The following is a 19,431-nucleotide window of genomic DNA, read 5'->3' as shown; positions in this document are numbered from 1 at the left end:
ATATTCCTTGAATTTTAGTTGTTATTTAAATGGCAATGTCATGCAGCAAAAATTAAAAAACAAACAAAAGAAGATGGGCCATGGAGTTTGAGTCTCAACTCCTTAGTTTTCCACATACCCTTGAATAAATCATTTAACTCCTCTGAGCACTCGGTTTTTACACATGTGCATGGGATAACACAGTTCTAGCCTTACAATGTCATGTGAGGCTCAAGATGTATAACTCAGCCCACACTGCTGAAAGGTACTGTGTATCAAGCCCCATTTTACATATTAGTCCACAATCTTCAAAACCCTATGAAGTTGATCTTATTATTATTATCTCAATTATTTTTTTCAGATGATGAAAGAAAGGCAACAAAGTTCAATATGTTCCCCAAGGTTATACAGTTAGTAAGTAGCAGGAATGAGAACCAAGGCTTTCCAGCTCCATACCCTGCACTTTCACCACTATAATATGGATGACTCCACACCGGATTCTTTGTAAACTATAAAGGGATACACACAGATTAGTTGTATTGTTACTGCTGCTGTTGTTGTTGTCACTAGTACTCTCCACCAACACTGCCTAACCTAGAAGTCTCTAGAGTTTTGCTTCTCTTGGTTTTCTTCCTGGCCTGGCCTGGCCTGCCCTCTCTCTCTTCACTGAATGGACAATCCCAAGTCCAGCAGCCATGGCCTCTCTTGATTACTCCTGCTCAAGATAATCTCTGCCCTTTGAGCCTTGGTGGCATTTTTTTTTTTTTTAACCCAACGTTACTGAGATATAATAAACATATAACATTGTGTAAGTTTAAGGTCTACAAGATTTTTTAATATACATATGTATTGGGAATTGATTACCTCAATAAGGTTAGTTAATACAGTCATTACTTCAGAGTTACCTTTTGTGTGTATGTGTGTTGTGAGAATTTTTTTAAAAATCTACTCTCTTAATAACTTTCAAGTATACAAATACAGCATTATTAACTATAGCCACCATACTGTACATTAGATCTCCAGAATTTATTCATCTTATAGCTGAAAATGAGTAGCCTTTGACCAGCATTTCCCCATTTCCCTCACCCTCCAGCTTCTGGCAAACACCAATCTACTCTCTGCCTGGTGGCAGCGTATACCTCTCTTGTGGCCCTTAACATATTCTTTTTGTTACAGTGAATTTCAGACCTGGCCTAGTTTCCTTACTAGGCTGTAAGCTCCTTGAGGGCATCACCCACCTCTGATTTCCTTTACTCATCTCTGAATTCCAGAAACTTCTTCATGCCTTGTGCATAACCATTTTCCAGTGGTTGGACAGATGAATATTAATATTAATCTAGAGCAATTAGCACAATTATTACTAAGAATAAAGACTGGACAATCATGATGAGAAATTCATTGGTTAAGAATTTTGTGATTATATTTTTAAAACCTCATACTTATACATAAATCCATAGCATTAAGTAGATGAAAATATTGGGGATATCTGATTTTTCACTATTCAAACATATGTCCAATTTGGGAGAGAAGTTCCAAAATGAGTAGAAGACAGAGCCCCATTCCACACCACTAAAGCCCAACAGAGACATTCCTTCATCTTGTCCTTCTTAATGCCTTCAGTTGACTCTACGATCTGACCTTCCGATAAGTCCTTTTCTGCTTATCATGGTCAGGTTCAATTATTTGCAACCAAGTATATCCAACTAATATAGCCCAAATAAATGGTTTAAAACTCTTGATTATTAATTAATCTATTTTCCAAATTATCAGCCTCAATTTTTTTAATGTTATATATCTGTTCGGTAATTTTGAATAGAAAATAAATGTAAGCTGTCTTTTAATTACATGACAAAGTTTATAAATGTTACAATCTATTTTTATGAGAAATATACCCAGAAAACAGCACAAAAAGAAATCATTTTGAGTCACCTTAAGCTGTCCACACACACTGTTAAGAAACTTATAATAACACATGATGCTCTAACCTCTCATTGAAAGGAAATCAAATACTTAACCTGGCAGAAGTAGATACAAAACCTTCTTGAGAAATCAGAAAATGTCCCAAGGGGAGCAACATTACGTCCACAAGATACCCGAGCCATAAACTCTGAGATACCACTATTCCTCAGAACTCTGAACCACACCACCGGCTAAATATCAACATTGGGTTTGCTGGTTCCAAAGCAGAAGACAGTCTACTTTCAACCCTATCAAGAGTATTCTGAGGTTTTGATTCCAGCCTGTTGGTCTGATACCCCAGCACTCAGCCTTTTGGATTCCTGGCTCTGTTCCAACCTCCTTACTCCCAGAACATGGACCTGTTACACCAGTGGCAGCACCTTGACTACCCCTATTCCATATCCCACGTGCTCTTCTTCCCATGGAGATGCAGTCTCCACCTTCTCAGCAGGATACCTAGCATATGGGCTTGAAGAGCTCTATGACTTTAAAGGAGGAGAAAAGCAATAAACTAGTTTCAAGTTGTGCAGTGATTTCCAGCCCCCCTGAAAATTTTAAAAATAGGCTATGAGTTTTGTGCTATACATACAGTAGGCATTCATATATGTTTTAATAGATGTTTCAAGCAAGACTGATTTTGCCAAGAGTAAGCAAAGAAATGTTTCTTCCTTTTGGATCATAAAACAGACATTCATATGTCCAAGAAAGCTAAAGTATAGTCTAAGTAAGAGAATAAATCATGTACCTTTAATGTCCTCTTTCTGGCCTCTGGTTCCACTGAAAATCTGCTGCATTGGTGTGTGTGGTGTTTTGTTCTAACACAGGTCCCAGAAGTTCTGTGTCATGCTTCCCTCACACCTTTTCCTCAGCACACTTTTAAATTGGGGCCTGATTTTCGATGAGATTCTTTCCCCGTCAGGTGTTCTAACCCAGCATCCTACTTCTAACCTAATTCTGAATAATATTTCAAACATTTACATGGTTCAACATATAATTTTCCTTAAATTTCCTCTATTATTTGGATTTTTCAGTTTGAATATATTTTTATTAATTAAATAATTTTTCATTATTTTTTCTTAATAACTTTCACTGCTTGCTCTTCAAATTTCACTTTAATCCCTAGAATCGCTTTTTAATCTTCCAAAATTTATCTTCCATTTCATTATGATAACTGGCTGGATTTACTGTTTACAGAAATATAAGTGGTATATATGAACTGTCTTTAAAAACCTCTACAATCAAATAAGACTCTAAATTAATTTATCTGTCAAACCATTTGCTATTTTCTGCTCATTGTGGCTAGAATCATATGTGCCTCAGTCTCTGAGTCCCTCCCAGTCCACTTTTCTCCTTGTTCAACAAGCTGCTTTAACTCACACTCTACTAGCAGTAAGAACTTTTTCTGGAAAATACGTTTTTTCCAGCTCATTTTCTCTAAGAGGTTATTTTTTAAAAAATTAATAGTGCTAACAACAATATAGAAAGAGCCAAGTTCTTTTTACTAACCTGTCATTCTTCATAATTTCTTCTCATTTTAATTTATTCCTCTGTTTTAGTCATAATTTCTGCTCTAGGAAATCCTTCCTCTGGTCCCAATCGCTCCTGCTCAGTCTCTTTCACTCCAATCCCTTCCCATCCATGATCTCTTCCATAATGTGTTCTCAAACATCTTTTCAACCATTTCTCCCACAATCCATTTTAAGAAAACCCTACTCCAAACTGGCCTCTCCCTGTCCCCGATTATGCCGTGTTGTCTCCAGCCTACAGCTGGATACTCTCGTTTCTCCCCTTCTCCAGCTTCTTTTCCCAGCTTCTTCCAAAAAGCCAACCTGTTGACTTCCCTCGCAGGTTGTTGGACAGAGCTATGGATATTTTACTTCTGTTTTCTAATTTCCTCCAACCCGCATCACTCCTGTGTTCCCGTCATTCTCTTCTTTGCACTCCAAAGGCTTCCTCTTGTTCCAGAGCATGGGCAAGTCTCTTCCTCCTCCTCCTGGATGATTCATACACTGCTCTAATCCCAGACTTTCCATTATTTGTCCTTTGTGCTGACCTTTATCTTGGTTTGGTTCATGCTGCCTTTGAGAAGAAATTATTCTTTGGCTGTGTCTTTCGCCCTATTCCTCCATGAACATCCTTCAGGCATATAACAAGTGGACAAATCTTCCACATAAAATATCTAGGTTACATTTTCAATTCTATACCCTTACTCCCTGGGACAATAATAGAATGGATCGACAGAAAGAACAGTCATTCAATTGCTGAATGGAAGAAATGTTTCTTTCCCTATTCAAACACGACCCATCTAACTAATTAAAGAAATATGTCAAAATGGTTCCCAAGAAGAACTCATATGTCAGCCAAAGAATTAAATATTTTGAAAATGAGAAGAACCACTTGGTCTATTTTTTAATAGAGATTGAGAACAAAGGAAAAGAAGAGAAATAGAGAAGAAATAAATCAGAATTCAAGCTGAAATATAGAAATCTCTAGGGATATCAGTGACAGAGGAAAATATGTAGGCTGAGGACTATGGTGAAGCCAAAGCCGTATGTATAGGCCTAAGGTTTTTACCACATTTCTGTTTTCCATCAGCTTTTGACCAAAGTCACGTCTCCAAAAGGGGAGATGGGACGTAAACAGGTAATGGAATGATGGAAAGCAGATAGAAGCCTTTGGCGTGATACAAATGATTCTTTAACACTGTTTACTTCAAAAATAGGAAAGAAAAATAAAACAGTGGGCATATGACAGCAATGCGTTGTGAGAACAGACATCATTAACTACAAAGCACAGGCTATATATTATTACTGGACAGAAGTGCAAATCTCACCCACTGCTGGGTAGTAAATGGTATTAACCATGTCGCAGTATCTCTCCCAATCCTACGATAGCAAGAGTAGTTAGGGGGGAAAGGAACAACGGAAAGGAAGGTTGTATTCTCGTAAATCCATGTTACCCCCTAAGACACTGAGCTCCTGTCAGCTCACGTAGTAGAAATGAGAGGCACCCAGAAGCAGAATCTGTCTCAACATGGCTACCTGCTTAAAAGATCAAATAAAAACATGTATCAATATAAGTAGGGTATCTGTGGCTTTGGATGCCCACCTTTGAGTTTTCAGGATGTTACATTCTCCTTAGTCAACTAATCCTACAGCTTCTGAGAAGTATTAGACTAAAGAGTAAAGATACATAGATGGTTTGGGTCCTGAGTCTCCTTGGAGACAACAGCATTAATTCCTTCCACATAACTCAGCCCATCAGAGCAGTTCAAATAAGGCACCACCACAATGTCTCCATTTGAGGACTATGTTCAGAAATTATTAGAAAGTCCTCATTGGTTCATTCAATAAATACCTGCTGACACTGAGCCACAGTTGATACCATGGGTATCAAAATGAGTAAGAGAAATAATACACACATACAGCCAGGAATAAACCTATCACTTTGGAGATTATAGGAACTCAATATTAATTTCCTTCTTCTCTCTTTTTAACTTAAAGCCCTAACCTCTAGCTTACCATTTAATAGGGAACAAGTAAACAAATAATTCTGTTATGGAGCAATGTGATATGGTATGCCTGATATGATATATGATATGATATATATGATACAATATGACATGGAGTGACAAGAGCAAGAGGCATGTCAGCTGAGTCTTAGGCAATAGTTGGCCTGGTGGACACAACAACATTCAGAAATAAGGGATAATGATAGTCCAGTGGATCTGCATTTCAGAAACAAAGTAAAGACTTTTGCTGGAATCTAAGCCAGTTGATTAAAAATAAAAGATACTGTCAATTTAAATGGGAATATTTACTATTTGCGTCTCCTAAAAAAAGAGATATTGGAAGAAAATTCAGAGCAAGCCTGAGAAACTAATTTTTACTTGCAATCAAATGCAAACGAAATTCTAAATATCTGTCAAAAACAAGGCTAACTGAACTATTTTTGAAGCAACAAAAAAAGACCCCTGGGCGAGAAATTTTATAGTCATCCTCCTTTCTAGGTCGAACTCTTTTAGAATGAGACAAAGAAAAATCTGGACCTGGAGTAAGAGGAAGATGTGAGGAATCTCTTCACCACACTGACAGAGATTTGTTTAACAAACAGATGCAAAGCCAGTGAAATCAGATATCACAGAAAAAAGGAACAGATTGAGGGGGATAAATAAAAAATTATGACTCCAGAGTAAAGGGTGATACATTTTTAGAACACCTATTAAGTTAGGTGGAAAAGAGAAAAGAAATTCTTAGAATATGATAAAGGAAAAAAACCGTTTTTCATGTTTCTCCCTAAGAATATGTTCTACAAAGGTTAAATGTGATGTTTTAATGTGTCGGAATGAGCAGTCAATGAATTCTGGAATTAAAACATTTCTAATACTCATTCTATACAACACAGACTGGGGAGGGGGAAGAACAAGGAATGCTTCCACACGAAATCAATGACTTGTTTTGGCTTCTCTTTATTAAGCATAATAAAGGAAATCTTAAAAGTATATAAATAGAATCCAAGAATGCTAGTTTTTGTTTTGTTTTTAAGAAATAGAAAAGCAACCTGAAGAAAAGATCTTAGGAAGTATACAAATTTCATTAAAATATAATTGGACTTGCAGGAACAATTACTGCGCTGTACTGTAAGGGGAGCTGTTGGCACATACGAGCAAAGCGCACGTATGAGCTCATCCAGCAGCCTGGGCAAGACCCACTTCCAGCGAGAAGCAGTCATGTTTCAACACCTCCAATTCCCTAATGCTGACAAGCTAAACAACTTGTTTTGTCTCTGGGAGCTCTTCTCTGGCGATTAACTGCTTATGGTGAATACTAATTATATGAAAGTACAGTATTGAAGAAGTAGTGTCCTATTTCCTCTACTGCAGCTTCGACATGTCTTTGAATCTGGAAGCTACTAGGGAAGAGCCACTGTGAACCAAAAGCCAGAGAGACATTTTCCTCCCCCCCTGGTAAATAAATGTATCTCCTTCTACGTTTCCGTATCACACAGCTCACTGACAAGAAACCTCCTTTAACCTCTGGGCTCCGAACCAAATAGAATTACAAAAAAAGTGAGTATTTTCAAGGCCTGTCACAATCGTACAGATGAATTCGCGGCAAGAGTTTGTGAATTAGTGAACTCTCAGTATCTTCAATTCCCCATGTCCCATGTTGAAAATCTACCCCAAATTGTCAGTTCTTAGGAAGTGCACCTCAGATTAAAATCTTCTCACCAGGGAGCCTATGAGAATTTGTTCTTGTGTTTTAAATCCTAAGTGCTTTGTTAAACCGCCAACACCGCAAAATTAGAGACCATTAAACAATATAAGGCAGCAAGTGATTAAATCTACCAAATACACATTCAAAGCAGCTTAAGCTACTTTTTAATTAAAAATAAAATATCACTGGCTAAATTCAGATGTCTTAGCTATCCAGAAAAAGTTAGAAGTCTGTTAAAAATGCAAAATGCTGCTGATAAGACCAGAGAAAAAAGGAAAAAAAGACGAGGTGGGGGGGTGCTGGGGAGGTGACTCTTGTCCCTGAGCCCAGGGCTTGCAGGGCCTCCAAATGCTGACCCCATTTAGCTGGAGGACATGAAGGGTGAGGACTCTGTGGTTGCTGATTAAATAAGCTTTATTAGCAAAGGCCTCAGAGGAGACAGGGTGTTCCACCTTCTTGGCAAAGCAAAAGGAATGAATTGAGTAACAGCATTGCAGGAAGTGAAGGCACTGGAGATGTATAGGTGGCCAAGGGAAATATTAGTGCCATATTTAAGTATAGCTTACAATAATTGATCAACGGTTCTTAAAGCAATTATTAGCATTTGGGGAAAAAGGCACGGGGGGGGGCGGGGGGCTTGTGTTAATGGAATCGCTTGAGATTGAAAGAAATTTTTACCGTAAAGTTAGAAATAAATAAACATTGTAGCTTTAAGTTGTTCCTACTTGTTTAAAGTAAAGAAAAAAGGGCCAGGGGGCTTAGTCAACGTTGGGCAGGAGGCCAAGAATCTGAAGATCAGACTTATGGCTGGGATGATATCATTCACTCTGAAGTCTTGATACTCTTTCTAAAGCATGAGAAAATTTACTGGTAAAACCTTACCTCACCCACAGTTTTCTTATTTTTAACTCTATTTTTTTTTTCTCTCAAGAATAATTTTCCAAATCTGCTTTCTGCCTTAATATGTAAATGTTATGAATTTACATTTAGCTTCCAACAGGGTCTTACCTAAAAAGCTTGCCCTAAAGTAAAGCACAGGCACTTGGTAGCTACAGGAATATAAGACATGATACTCATATTTAATCACTTCGGTTGCTGCTGCGGTCTCAGCTGCTTCAGAATCATCCAAGGGTAACTCTAAAGCCTCCTGAAAAAAAGCAAAGCAAAAACAAAATGTTTGTCAATAAAAAAAAAAAAAGTACAGTAACACAGAGAAAGGCCTGATTTTCTTCTTGCAGAATAACAGTTAAATAAATATAGAACTATGAGGTAAGGAAAAGGGAGTTTCCCACGTTAATGTTTATCATTTGAGTCCTGGGTAAATAGTAAAACCAGAAAACATTAGCATTAAGTAATTCCAGATTGTTTTTGAGAGACAAAGCAGCTCTGGATAAAGAAACAGGAAGAAAAAAAAAAAAGCAGCAAAAAGATCTATTACAACAGCAACTCTGAAAAATCTTTACTGTTCAATTTTAGCAACAAGATGATGGCTATACAAGCTACCTTCTTCCCTACCTGTGAAAGCTAAAAACATCCTAACAATTGAACAAGAGGCTGTGAAATGTCCCTAAAGATTCTATTGTACTTGCCAAAAGATGATTCATTGTGTGCTGAACAATTCCCAGCTCCATTTTGAATAAGAAAGTTATTTTGCAAGAGGTTGAGTTTGTTAGGTACATTTCAAAACCTGAGCTGAATTTGTTTTATTATTGTGCTGTCTTTGGTATATTTCTACAATAAATCTTGATTTATAATAGTAGAGTAGAAGGCACATATTAATGTCAATTTAAATAGGGTTTTGTGAGCAAAGATGGTTATAGCCAGTTCATGTCTCACCCAATCATTCTTTACTGGTTGATTTTTTAATGATGTGTGAAGGTTTCTTAAGAATGTATCTTAATGTTTAGAAGCAATTAAATGGACATGTTGAGTCAGAATCTGATCCCACCCACATTCATTTATTTATTTGGATTGGAGAATTTCCTTTGAAATTAATTTAGCCAAAGGAAAGAAGCAGGTTGGTTTGGCTCATTTCTCCCTCTCATTACAACAGTAACAACGACAATGAGCAATCAGAAAGAGCTACAGGAACGACTTTGAGCTTTATCAATATGAAATAAGGATTCCTGTGGAGATACGCCACACACTCCTCTCCAGATCTGTATCTGCTATACGAATTTCCCACTCACCTTCAGTTCATTGGGAGAGACAAATCACAGCTGGAGATAGGTACAAAATAGTTTTTCACTAAACTCCCATAACCACTGTCAGTTAAACACACGAATTAAATAACCAGAGAGAAATCACTGAAATAAATACTCCAGATACAGAAAATTAATACGGCAGCCAGAAGGAGGATTTTCTGTTTGTTTATTTAAATTTGCATCAAGCAAAGGTAGCTATATCTTTTTTTTAAAGCAATTCTTTTAACAAAATTCTGTCTTTTTGGTCAATAATTGGGTTGTTTAGCATTTATAATTTCTTTTCTTTCTCAACATCATAAAACATTATATTTCTGTGGTAAAAAATAATTGCAAACACTGGCATAAGTCATAAAATGAAAAATAAAATTCCTCTCAACCCAGCACTTCTATACCTCAGATTTGTAACCATTTTTAGCAGGTCATTGTGTATTTCTCCAGACTTTTAAAAAATTTCTTGGTCTACAACTACATATACACACATACACACTTCACCCATCCACCCACTTACTGCTAGTTAAACCATGCTGTATGTGTGTAAGTTCTTGATTTGATTTTTCACTCAAGGGCATCCTATCACGTGCCGCCACGTCAGTGCTACAGATTTTGCTCCTTCCTTTTAATGGTTTCATTTTCTTCCACTGCATGACTATGCCACAGAGTTTTTTTTTTAACATTACTATATTGCTAGATATTTCAGGTTGATTATAATTTTCTGCTACTACACCTAATGCAGCACTGATTATCTTAGTACATACATCCTCTATTACATCTCTGTTTTCTATGGTACAATTCCTGAAGGAGCCATTACTGTGCAAAGGATATGTGCACTTTAAATTTTGATAGTGCCAATATGTCCTCAGCAAAATATATTCCCAGCAAAAATATGTGAGAATGACCCACAGCCCACAACTACTAAATGTTATTTATGTTTTACATTTTTGCCTATTCGATGAGTTTTTAAATATCGTTGCTTTAATTTCCAGTTTCATGATTACTAGTGAACGTGAACATCACTATTCATCTGTTTATTGGTAATTTGTATTCTTCTGTGATTTGCCTGTTCTTATCCTTTGCTAATTTTCTGATATTTAGTTTGTATTTTCTTATCAGATTACATAAATTATTTGTATATTAGAAATAATAATTTATTATTGGATATCTATCTATATATTTTTAACGACAGAAAAACAAAGGTGTGCAAGAATATGTGATATGTATATGTGAGGTGAGTGTATGTGTATAAAATATTTTCACTCACTTTTCTTTTAAATTGTTTCTTGTTAATTTTATCGTAAAGAATTTTTTTACTTTTATGTAATTAAATCTGTACCTGTCTTCATTAAAGGCTTCCAGCCAGGTCCCACTTAATCCTTAAAAATTATAAAAATGTTAAACTCTTATTTTATATACACACATACTCACACACGTGCATGTTTTTAAATTTACATTTAGGTCATTAACACATCTAAATTTTGTTTTCATGTATTGTATGAGGTAGAAATTTTTCCTATATGATTTTTAAGTCCATCTTTCCCATTGATTTTCATGCCACCTTTACCATAAATTAGGGGTGTGTGTGTGTGTGTGTGTTTATACCCTATTCTGTTCTATTGAGCTATTTCTCTTCTTAGACAATCACTGTTGAATTCGTAAGTAAACACTGAATGGAATCCTTAATTTCTGCAGAAAACTACAGAAATAGACTGCCTGAAACTCAGTCCTGCCAGGGAGAATAAAATTCCTGGAAAGACGTCCTTCGCCCACACTGAAATTAAGCACTCAGGCATGTGCTGGAGTTGACACCAGGTACTTGCAACTGGTGATCAATTACACATAGATGTAAATTTTCTGGAAGAGTTAGGAGGCCCAGGACTGAGCGAGAAGTAATAAAAGAAGCTTCTCGAGGAGCCTGTTAGCAGTCTCAGTCCAGTCACTGTTCTCACTGGCAGCCAAGTGCTTTAGGGGATTTAAAGGCTGGGGGGTAGTCCTCTACTGGGAGTGCTGTGGTATCACTCAGTTCCTTGCTGTGGGAAACCATCCATGTGCAAAAACATTTTGCATACTAAACTCATATTAAATTAATTTGAAACCCTGGCCTGTGTCTGCTGGCTCTTTCCATCATTTGTGTTTACCTTTACGATACCCATGCAAATATCATCCCTTGAAGTCATGCAATTTGGAAATCACAAACTTCTACATATTTTCTGCTTATTCATTTTCGTATTCCCAGTGACTCTAACGCAGAGCTGAGAACCATAACGAGTAACAGATCTGATCCTTCCACCTAAGTAAACTATAGCAAACTTCATAGGTAATTTACCAGCAACCCCACCTCCAGCCCAAATCTGAAGAAAAAGCAAATGAAGGAGTAAAAATGCAAAAGATCACCAAAGATGATATACAAATGACAAATAAGCATTAGAAAAAGATGTTCAACATCATGAGCCGTCAGGGAAATGAAAATTAAAACAATAATGAGATACCACTACATATCTATCAGAATGACTAAAATAAATGACACCTTCAAATGTTGGTGAAGATGCAGAGAAACTAGATCATTCATACATTCCTGCTTGGAATATAAAACCACATGCCAGTTTCTTATAAAACTAAACATGTGCTTATCACACATCCTACCAATTATACCTTTGGGTATTTATCCCAGAAAAATGAATAAATCTGTATATAAATGTTCACAACAGTTTTATTCAGAACAGCCAAAAACTGAAACAGGTCAGCTGTTCTTCAATAGGTCATGGTTAAACAAACTGTGGTACATTATTCCACACTACTCAGCAATGGAAAGAGCAAATCTGACACACACAATTACCTGTGTGAATCTCCCAGTAATTATGCAAGAATAAAAGCCAATCCAAAACAATAAAATACCTAGGGATAAATTTAACCAAGGAGGTAAAAGACCTTTACTCAAAACACTATAAGACATTGAAAAAAGAAATTAAAGAAAATACAAATAAATAGAAGGCTATACCATCCTCATGGATAGAAAGAATTAACATCATTGAAATGCCAATACTATCCAAAGCAATCTACAAATTCAATACAATCCCTATCAAAATACCAAGGGCATTTTTCACAGAACTAGAACAAAAATCATTCTAAAATTTATATGGAAGCACAAAGACCCCAAATAGACAAAGAAATCTTGAAAAAGAAGAACAAACTTGAAAGTATCATGCTACCTGATATCAAACTATACTACAAGCCTATGGTAATCTAAATCACATGGTACGGGCATAAAAGCAGATACATAGAGCAATGGAACAGAATAGAAAACCCAAAAATTAATTCATGCCTATAGGGTCAACTAATCTATGACAAAGAAGGAAAGAATATACAGTCTCTTCAGTAAATGGTATTGGGAAAAGTGAACAGATGCATGTAAAAAATTAAACTAGACAATTTTTTTGTATACCAAATACAAAAATAACCTCAAAATGGAATAAAAACTTACATTAAATGTAAGACCTGAAACCATAAAACTCCTAGAAGAAAAGATAGGCAATAAAGTCTTTGACATTGCTCTTAGAAATATTTCTTTTGGTTATGTCTCCCCAGGCAAGGGAAACAAAAGAAAAAATAAACATCAAATTAAAAAGATTTTTTACAGCAACGAAAACTATCAACAAAATGAAAAAACAACCGCCTGAATAGAAAAGATATTGGCCAATGATACATCAGCTAAGGGGTTAATATCTAAAATATATAAGGAACTCATGTAACTTAACACCCAAAAGACAAACAATACAATTAAAAAATAGGCAGCCCTGGCCGGTTTGGCTCAGCAGTTGGAGCGTCGGCCTGTGGACCAGAGAGTCCCGGGTTCGGTTCTCACTAGGGGCACATACAAATAATAAATAAATAAATAAATAAATAAATAAATAAATGGCAGAGGATCTGAACAGACATTTCTCCAAAGAAGAAATATAGATGGCCAATAGACATATATAAAGATGTTCAACATCATTAATAATCAGAGAAATGCTAATTAAAACCACAATGAGATATCACCTCACACCTGTCAGAACTGCTATCATCAATAAATGAACAAATAAGTGTTGGTAAGGATGTGGAGAAAAAGGAACCCTCATATACTGTAGATGAGATTGTAAATTGGTGCAGTCAATATGGAAAACAGTGTGGAGGTTTCTCAAAAAACTAAAAATTAGAAACACAGATATTCCACTTCTGGGTAATTATCCAAACAAATCCAAAATACTAATTTGAAAAGATATATTCACCCCTTTCTTCACTGCTATTTACAATAGCCAAGATATGGAAGCAACCTAAATGTCCATTGATAGACCAATGTACAAAGAACTGGTATATATATACAGTGGAATATTATTCAGCCATAAAGAAAATGAAATCTTGCCATTTGCAGCTACATGGATGTACCTAGAGGATATTACGCTAAATAAAATAAGTCAGACAGAGAAAGACAAATACCATACGGTTTCACTTATATGTGGGATCTAAAAAACAAATCAAACCAACAAATGAAACAGAAACAAACTCATAGATACAAAGAACAAATTGATGGTCAACAAACAGGAGGGGGGTTGAGGGATGAATGAAAAATGTAAAAGGGATTAAGAAGTACAAATTCTCAGTTATTAAAATAGTCACGGGGATGTAAGGTACAGCATAGGGAATATAGTCAATAACATTGTAATAGGTATGTATGGTGCCAGATAGGTGCTAGATCATCAGAATGATAACTCCGCTAGGTTTATAAATGTCTAATCACTATGCTGCAGACACCTGAACCTAATATAATATTGCATGTCAACTGTAATTAAAAAATAAATCTCCTTGAAATAAAACAAAACAAAATGGTTACAGACTGTGTTTCCATTTACATAACATTTTTGAAGTGATCAAATTTTAGATATGAAGGACAGAGAAGATTAATATCTGGGGGTGGGGGGTGGAGAAAAGTGGGTGTGGTTACAAAAGGGCCACATGAGGAATCCTATGGTAGTGAAACTGTTCTGTATCTTGACTGGGGTGCTAGATATGTGAACATATACATGATATTATACTATAGTTTTGCAAGGTATTGCTACTGGGGGAAATCGGGTAGAGTACGTGGGTTCTTTCAGATTAATTCTTATTATGGCATGTGAACCTACAGATATCTCAAATTTTTCAATTGAAAACAAAAAGGAAAGAAAGAGTGAAACAATTTTTAAAAACAAAATAAAATTTTTAAGACCTGGGGTGCTAACAAAACAGATGGCAGAGGGATTATGTTAAACAGCACCTGAGATCTGGGATTTGCTTTATAGTCACATAGGACAGGGGTCAGAGGGCAGATATGTGGGAGAGTCATGACTGGCCATGGGGTGATGATTGTTGAGGTTGCTTGATGAGTCCATGGGTGTTTTACTGTTATTATCCATCCTGTCTACTTTTGTGAATATTTTAAATTCTCCAGAATAAAAACCTTAAGATAAAAGTTTGATACCATGTTATAGTACACAGAATCACAGAACCCTAATAATGAATCATTCCATCTAGCTTAACATACTCATCTTGCAGATATACACAAGGCCCAGAAAGGCTGGTGGTCTCCCCAGTGTCATCCAGGTAGGTGGAGGCATAGGGAGGCCTTATAACCCATGTCTACTGACACTGCTGCCATTTTGCTTGGGACTATAGTATGCCACTCCTTACCATTGCTATAGTTCATTTGAATTTATGTTCTAGACAACATAATATTAACATTTTGGGTAAGGCTGATAATATTTTATTATTTTTATTATTTTATTATGTTTTTTAAAGGATTTGGATATATTTAATTTGATATTAAGAGTTATTAGAGCCCTGGCTGGTTTTGTTCAGTGGTTAGAGCATTGGCCCACAGACCAATGAGTCACGGGTTCGATTCCGGTCAAGGGCACGTACCTTGGTTGCGGTTTGTCCCCAGCCCTGGTCAGGTCGTGCGGGAGGCAACCACTTGATGTGTCCCTTTCACGTCGATGTTTCTTTCTCTATCTTCCTCCCTCACACTCTATCTGATGATAAATGGAAACATATCCTCAGGTGAGGATGAAAAAAAAATATATTAGAAAAAGAAGTCACACGTACATTTATTTTTCTCAAAATGTTGCTATTTCATTAAATGATACCTGTGTTTAGAAAATTACAATCATTCAAGGAGCTAAACAATTAAGTGGTTCGCATTAACTACAGAAATCTTGATTTTATTTAATTCAATTAACAATACGCTGACAGTGATCTTTCCTTTAGAAAATCTGATAGGAATTCAGCTTTACAACTAACTTCCATTAAATAGGGATCATGCTGGAGACACTGCATAGATATTTTATTGAAAGCAAACCCAAATGGTATATTGGGCTAAGGAAATGAGATCCTATCTCTATTTAGCCTGCAGGGAAAAGTAATTGAAGGAAGAAAAACTTTTCTTCTATCACTAAAAATCTCTATTACTATTACTGCAAAAATATAAGTAAGGGGCTTTATTTATAATACCCCTTGAGGAAAAGGGAGTCTATTTGTTAATCTTCTACCAGTCAGGTCTTCAATTCAAACCTAACTTTAACGGGTCGGAATCACAGCCAAGAAGCCCGAGTGGAGAGGGCAGTGCGGGTTCTGAGTGGACACACAAGGCGTCTGATCACAATGGGAAAACAGGCTAAGTAACAAACTTCCTGTGATTTTCCTGAGCCAACAGCCTCTCCATATATTCAGAAGTGATAAAAACTGTCCAAGTCTTTTGCTAAACCATGAAAAATCAATCCCTTAAGAAAGATTTTAATTATTAAAATTAGAAAGATAATCTATGTGAGACTTTCACTAAGCAGGACCTTTTTTGTTTCATGTGCTGATCGTTTTACATTGAGGTGGTCTCTCTTTACTCCTAGAATGATTCTTTTTTCATGGTCTCTGTGGCTTTTGAGTATGTGATTATCACAAGAGCCTTCGCAAGTGATGGTATTCTTTCAGCAACCATAAATGTAGTATCTAGGACATAAGAGAGGGCTCAACACAGGCAGCCATGTGTCTGACAGCATCTGGGGTGACTGTGAAACAAGGGGTGGTCAACAGATGATCCCAAGGATGCTAAAGCGAGGCTCCCTTTCTCAGTAATATTATCACTACTCCTGATTTTTTTTGCTTCCATATTAAATTTTAATATCTGAGTTGACTTTTTTAAATTCATTTTTGTTACAGCTATTTCTCCTTTTTCCTCCACTGATTCCCCCCCTTTTCCCCTCCCCATCCTGTCCCCAGCTTTGTTGTCCATGTCCATTGTTCATGCACACATGCATATAAGTTCTGTGGTTTATCTCTCCCCACCACCCCCTCTTCTGGGGATTGTCAGTCTGTACTCCACTTCCAGTCTCTGGGACTACCCCATTCCTCAGACTGTTATGTTCATTACATTCCACAAATGAGTGAGTGATTTTTTTTTTTTAAGGAAAAAAAAGAGGCTCCATTCTTTGCTCTCCCAAATCCATCAGAGGGGAGTGAATTAGCATCAGCATGGCCAATGTGGGTTCCCACTGAGAGAAAGACACTGTCTCCCGTGGGATTAAATCCTTCTCTGCAGCCTGGCAAGCTCAAGGGCAAGGCAGGAGGGAGAGGACACAGAACCCCGCGAGAGCACATCTGGCAGTTTTCTGGATGTTTGTATCCGGCTCCATTGTACTTCTTGGGCCCTGCTTCCTTCAGGACTGTGCAGGAGACTATAAAACAGCTTGAGCTCAGAGCAGGGCAGCCAGCAAATAGGCTGAGTACAGGGCAGACTGGGGAAGAGACTGTTGAGAGTCCATGCCAGAGAGACAGTTTCCCTGGCAGGAGGGAAAAGTAATAACGCTTAATAGCACCTATCATATGCCAATGACAATTAGTCCAGAACAAGAGGTAAAAAAGCATTATATTCTAGAAAAGAATCAGAAGGGCTCAGAGGGACTTTTTAAAAGAAAACTTAGGTTCTTCTTATCTACTCTTTAAGATTCTTGAACTAAAGCAGAATTAGCAGGATAAGGCATTTGAAAATCAGAAATTTCTTATAGAAATCATGACTAACTAGAAGAAGAAGGAAAGACTTGTACCTGGTTTTCTGAGTTTCAGAATCAGTCCAATGTATTTTTATTCAGAGCTACCCTTTACATGTTACATAAGAAAGCATGAGTTATAAGGGTTTACAGTTTTTCTAAGCACATATGTGTACATTATGTCATTTGCTCCCCTGCTCTAGGAGGAAGGCTCAAGGTCACCCTGCAAGTAAGAAACCTAAGCCTCCAGGCTCCAAGCCCAGGGCTCATTCCCTCTGCAAAGACATTCAGACTTTGAGGGGTATGGAATGTTAAACATACGTCCTCTCAGGCTCCAACCTCAAACTTCTGCTTTTGAACTCAGCAGGGCTGGGATGGGACTTGAGTCCACCTTGTTGTCATCACTGCAGGTGAAGCTAATGCAAGTGGTCAGCAGAACACTCCAGGAAGCCTTGCCTCATGAGTATGTGGAGGGTCTATTTTGGGATTCTTTACTTAAGGTCATAGTCTTTGGGTTTCTTTTCCTTTCTTTTTATCTTCACCCAAGGACATTTTTTCATTTTTTGTTCAGATAGAGTGGGAGGGAGAGAGAGAAAAAAACATTGATGTGAAAGGGACACATCGAGTGGCTGCCTCCCGCACAACCCAATCAGGGCTGGGGACAAACTGCAACCGAGGTACGTGCCCTTAGCGGGAACCGAACCCGGGTCTCTCTGGACCGCAGGCAGACGCTCTAACTGCTGAGCCAAACCGGCCAGGGCTCAAAAAGAATCTTTAAGAGTGAAATTTGGGGTGCTAAAAGGGGTAAAATTTGCACCATGCATATAACCACCAATGTGTAAGAGTTGCCTTGTACGCCACTCTATGTTTTAACCCTGGAGCCAGAAAACGTCCTTCTGCTATAGGATAAATCGGTTTCCACTGGGTTTATCATTGCAGAGAATTAAGAAACAAGAGTCATCTTTTATATGACATCCTCTCATAAGTATGAACCTATTCATGGTCTTCGGATTTCTCTTTTCCATATTAAACAATCCTAGCTCTTCAGATTTTTCTTATATCCCTTGTTCCAGGTCTGTAAGCATTTTCTGAAAGGACCAGACAGTAAATGCTTTAGGCTTCGTGGTCCACACCGTCTCTGCCCTTCGAGCGAGAAAGCAGCCGCTGGCAACATGGAAACGAGTGATGGCTGTTTTCCAGGGAAACCTCATTTACACAAACAAGCTGTGGGCCCCCGACCTGAGTTTGCCCACCCCTTCAAGTTCATCTGCAGGCCTTCTTTAGTATCACTTTATTGTATTTGTATAAGTAGTAAGCAGACCCTTATTAAAGGACCTGCATTTCCATTTGGTGAACTTTCCCCCTTTTCTATTTTTTTTTCTATCTTTGGATGTCACATTAGATTTCCTGAAGGGATGATAAATTCTGAACCTTAATAGAATGATGATAATTGAATCCAATAGGCTGAAGTTTGGCTGCAGTCATTTTCTAAAGTAAGAGATAGCACTACCCTAATTTAAACAAGTGAGATTTTTAAATGTCTTGATGAATAAACTGCAAATTCCTTTAGCATATGAATAAACTTCTATACTCAAATCCACAAATGAGTAAATTTCACTGCCAAAGAGGAAAAATGATAAGGTCTTGATAATAGACTGAGAGGCAAGCACTGCAGTAATTCGAAGAGCTGCGGATCCTACAGCAGGAGCATCGCACCTAAGAACGAGCAGAGAACTGTCCTAAAGGGCCAAGTCAGCCCTCAGCTCCTTCCCAGTCCTCCAAACTGTCTCTGGCTTATGTAGATGTGAATGGGGCTTTACTGGTTTGCTTTTTTTTTTTTTTCCTCACCCGAGGACATTTTGCACGTATCTTTAGATAGAGCAGGAGGGGGTGGGGGGAGAGAGAGAGAGAGAAACATCAATGTGAGAGAGATACAGTGAGTGGTTGCCACCCACATGACCCCAACTGGAACTGGGGACCAACTGCAACAGTGGTCCATGCCCTTAGCGGGAACTGAACCCAGGA

General features: G+C 37.4%; 1 protein-coding gene across 1 annotated transcript in view; it reads right to left on the bottom strand.

Moving 5' to 3' along the window:
• ATG10 (autophagy related 10) overlaps positions 1-19,431 on the bottom strand; it is a 262,172-nt gene that overhangs the window by 71,510 nt on the left and 171,231 nt on the right. The window contains 1 exon segment of the mRNA XM_036279440.1: positions 8,163-8,301. Within this exon segment, the coding sequence (XP_036135333.1) occupies positions 8,163-8,301 (139 nt within the window).

The sequence above is a fragment of the Molossus molossus genome, unplaced genomic scaffold (genome assembly GCF_014108415.1).
Source record: "Molossus molossus isolate mMolMol1 unplaced genomic scaffold, mMolMol1.p scaffold_m16_p_3, whole genome shotgun sequence".
Lineage (NCBI taxonomy): Eukaryota > Metazoa > Chordata > Mammalia > Chiroptera > Molossidae > Molossus > Molossus molossus.
The sequence above is the reverse complement of the archived record's forward strand: the minus strand, read 5'-3'. Positions and strand labels throughout refer to the sequence as shown.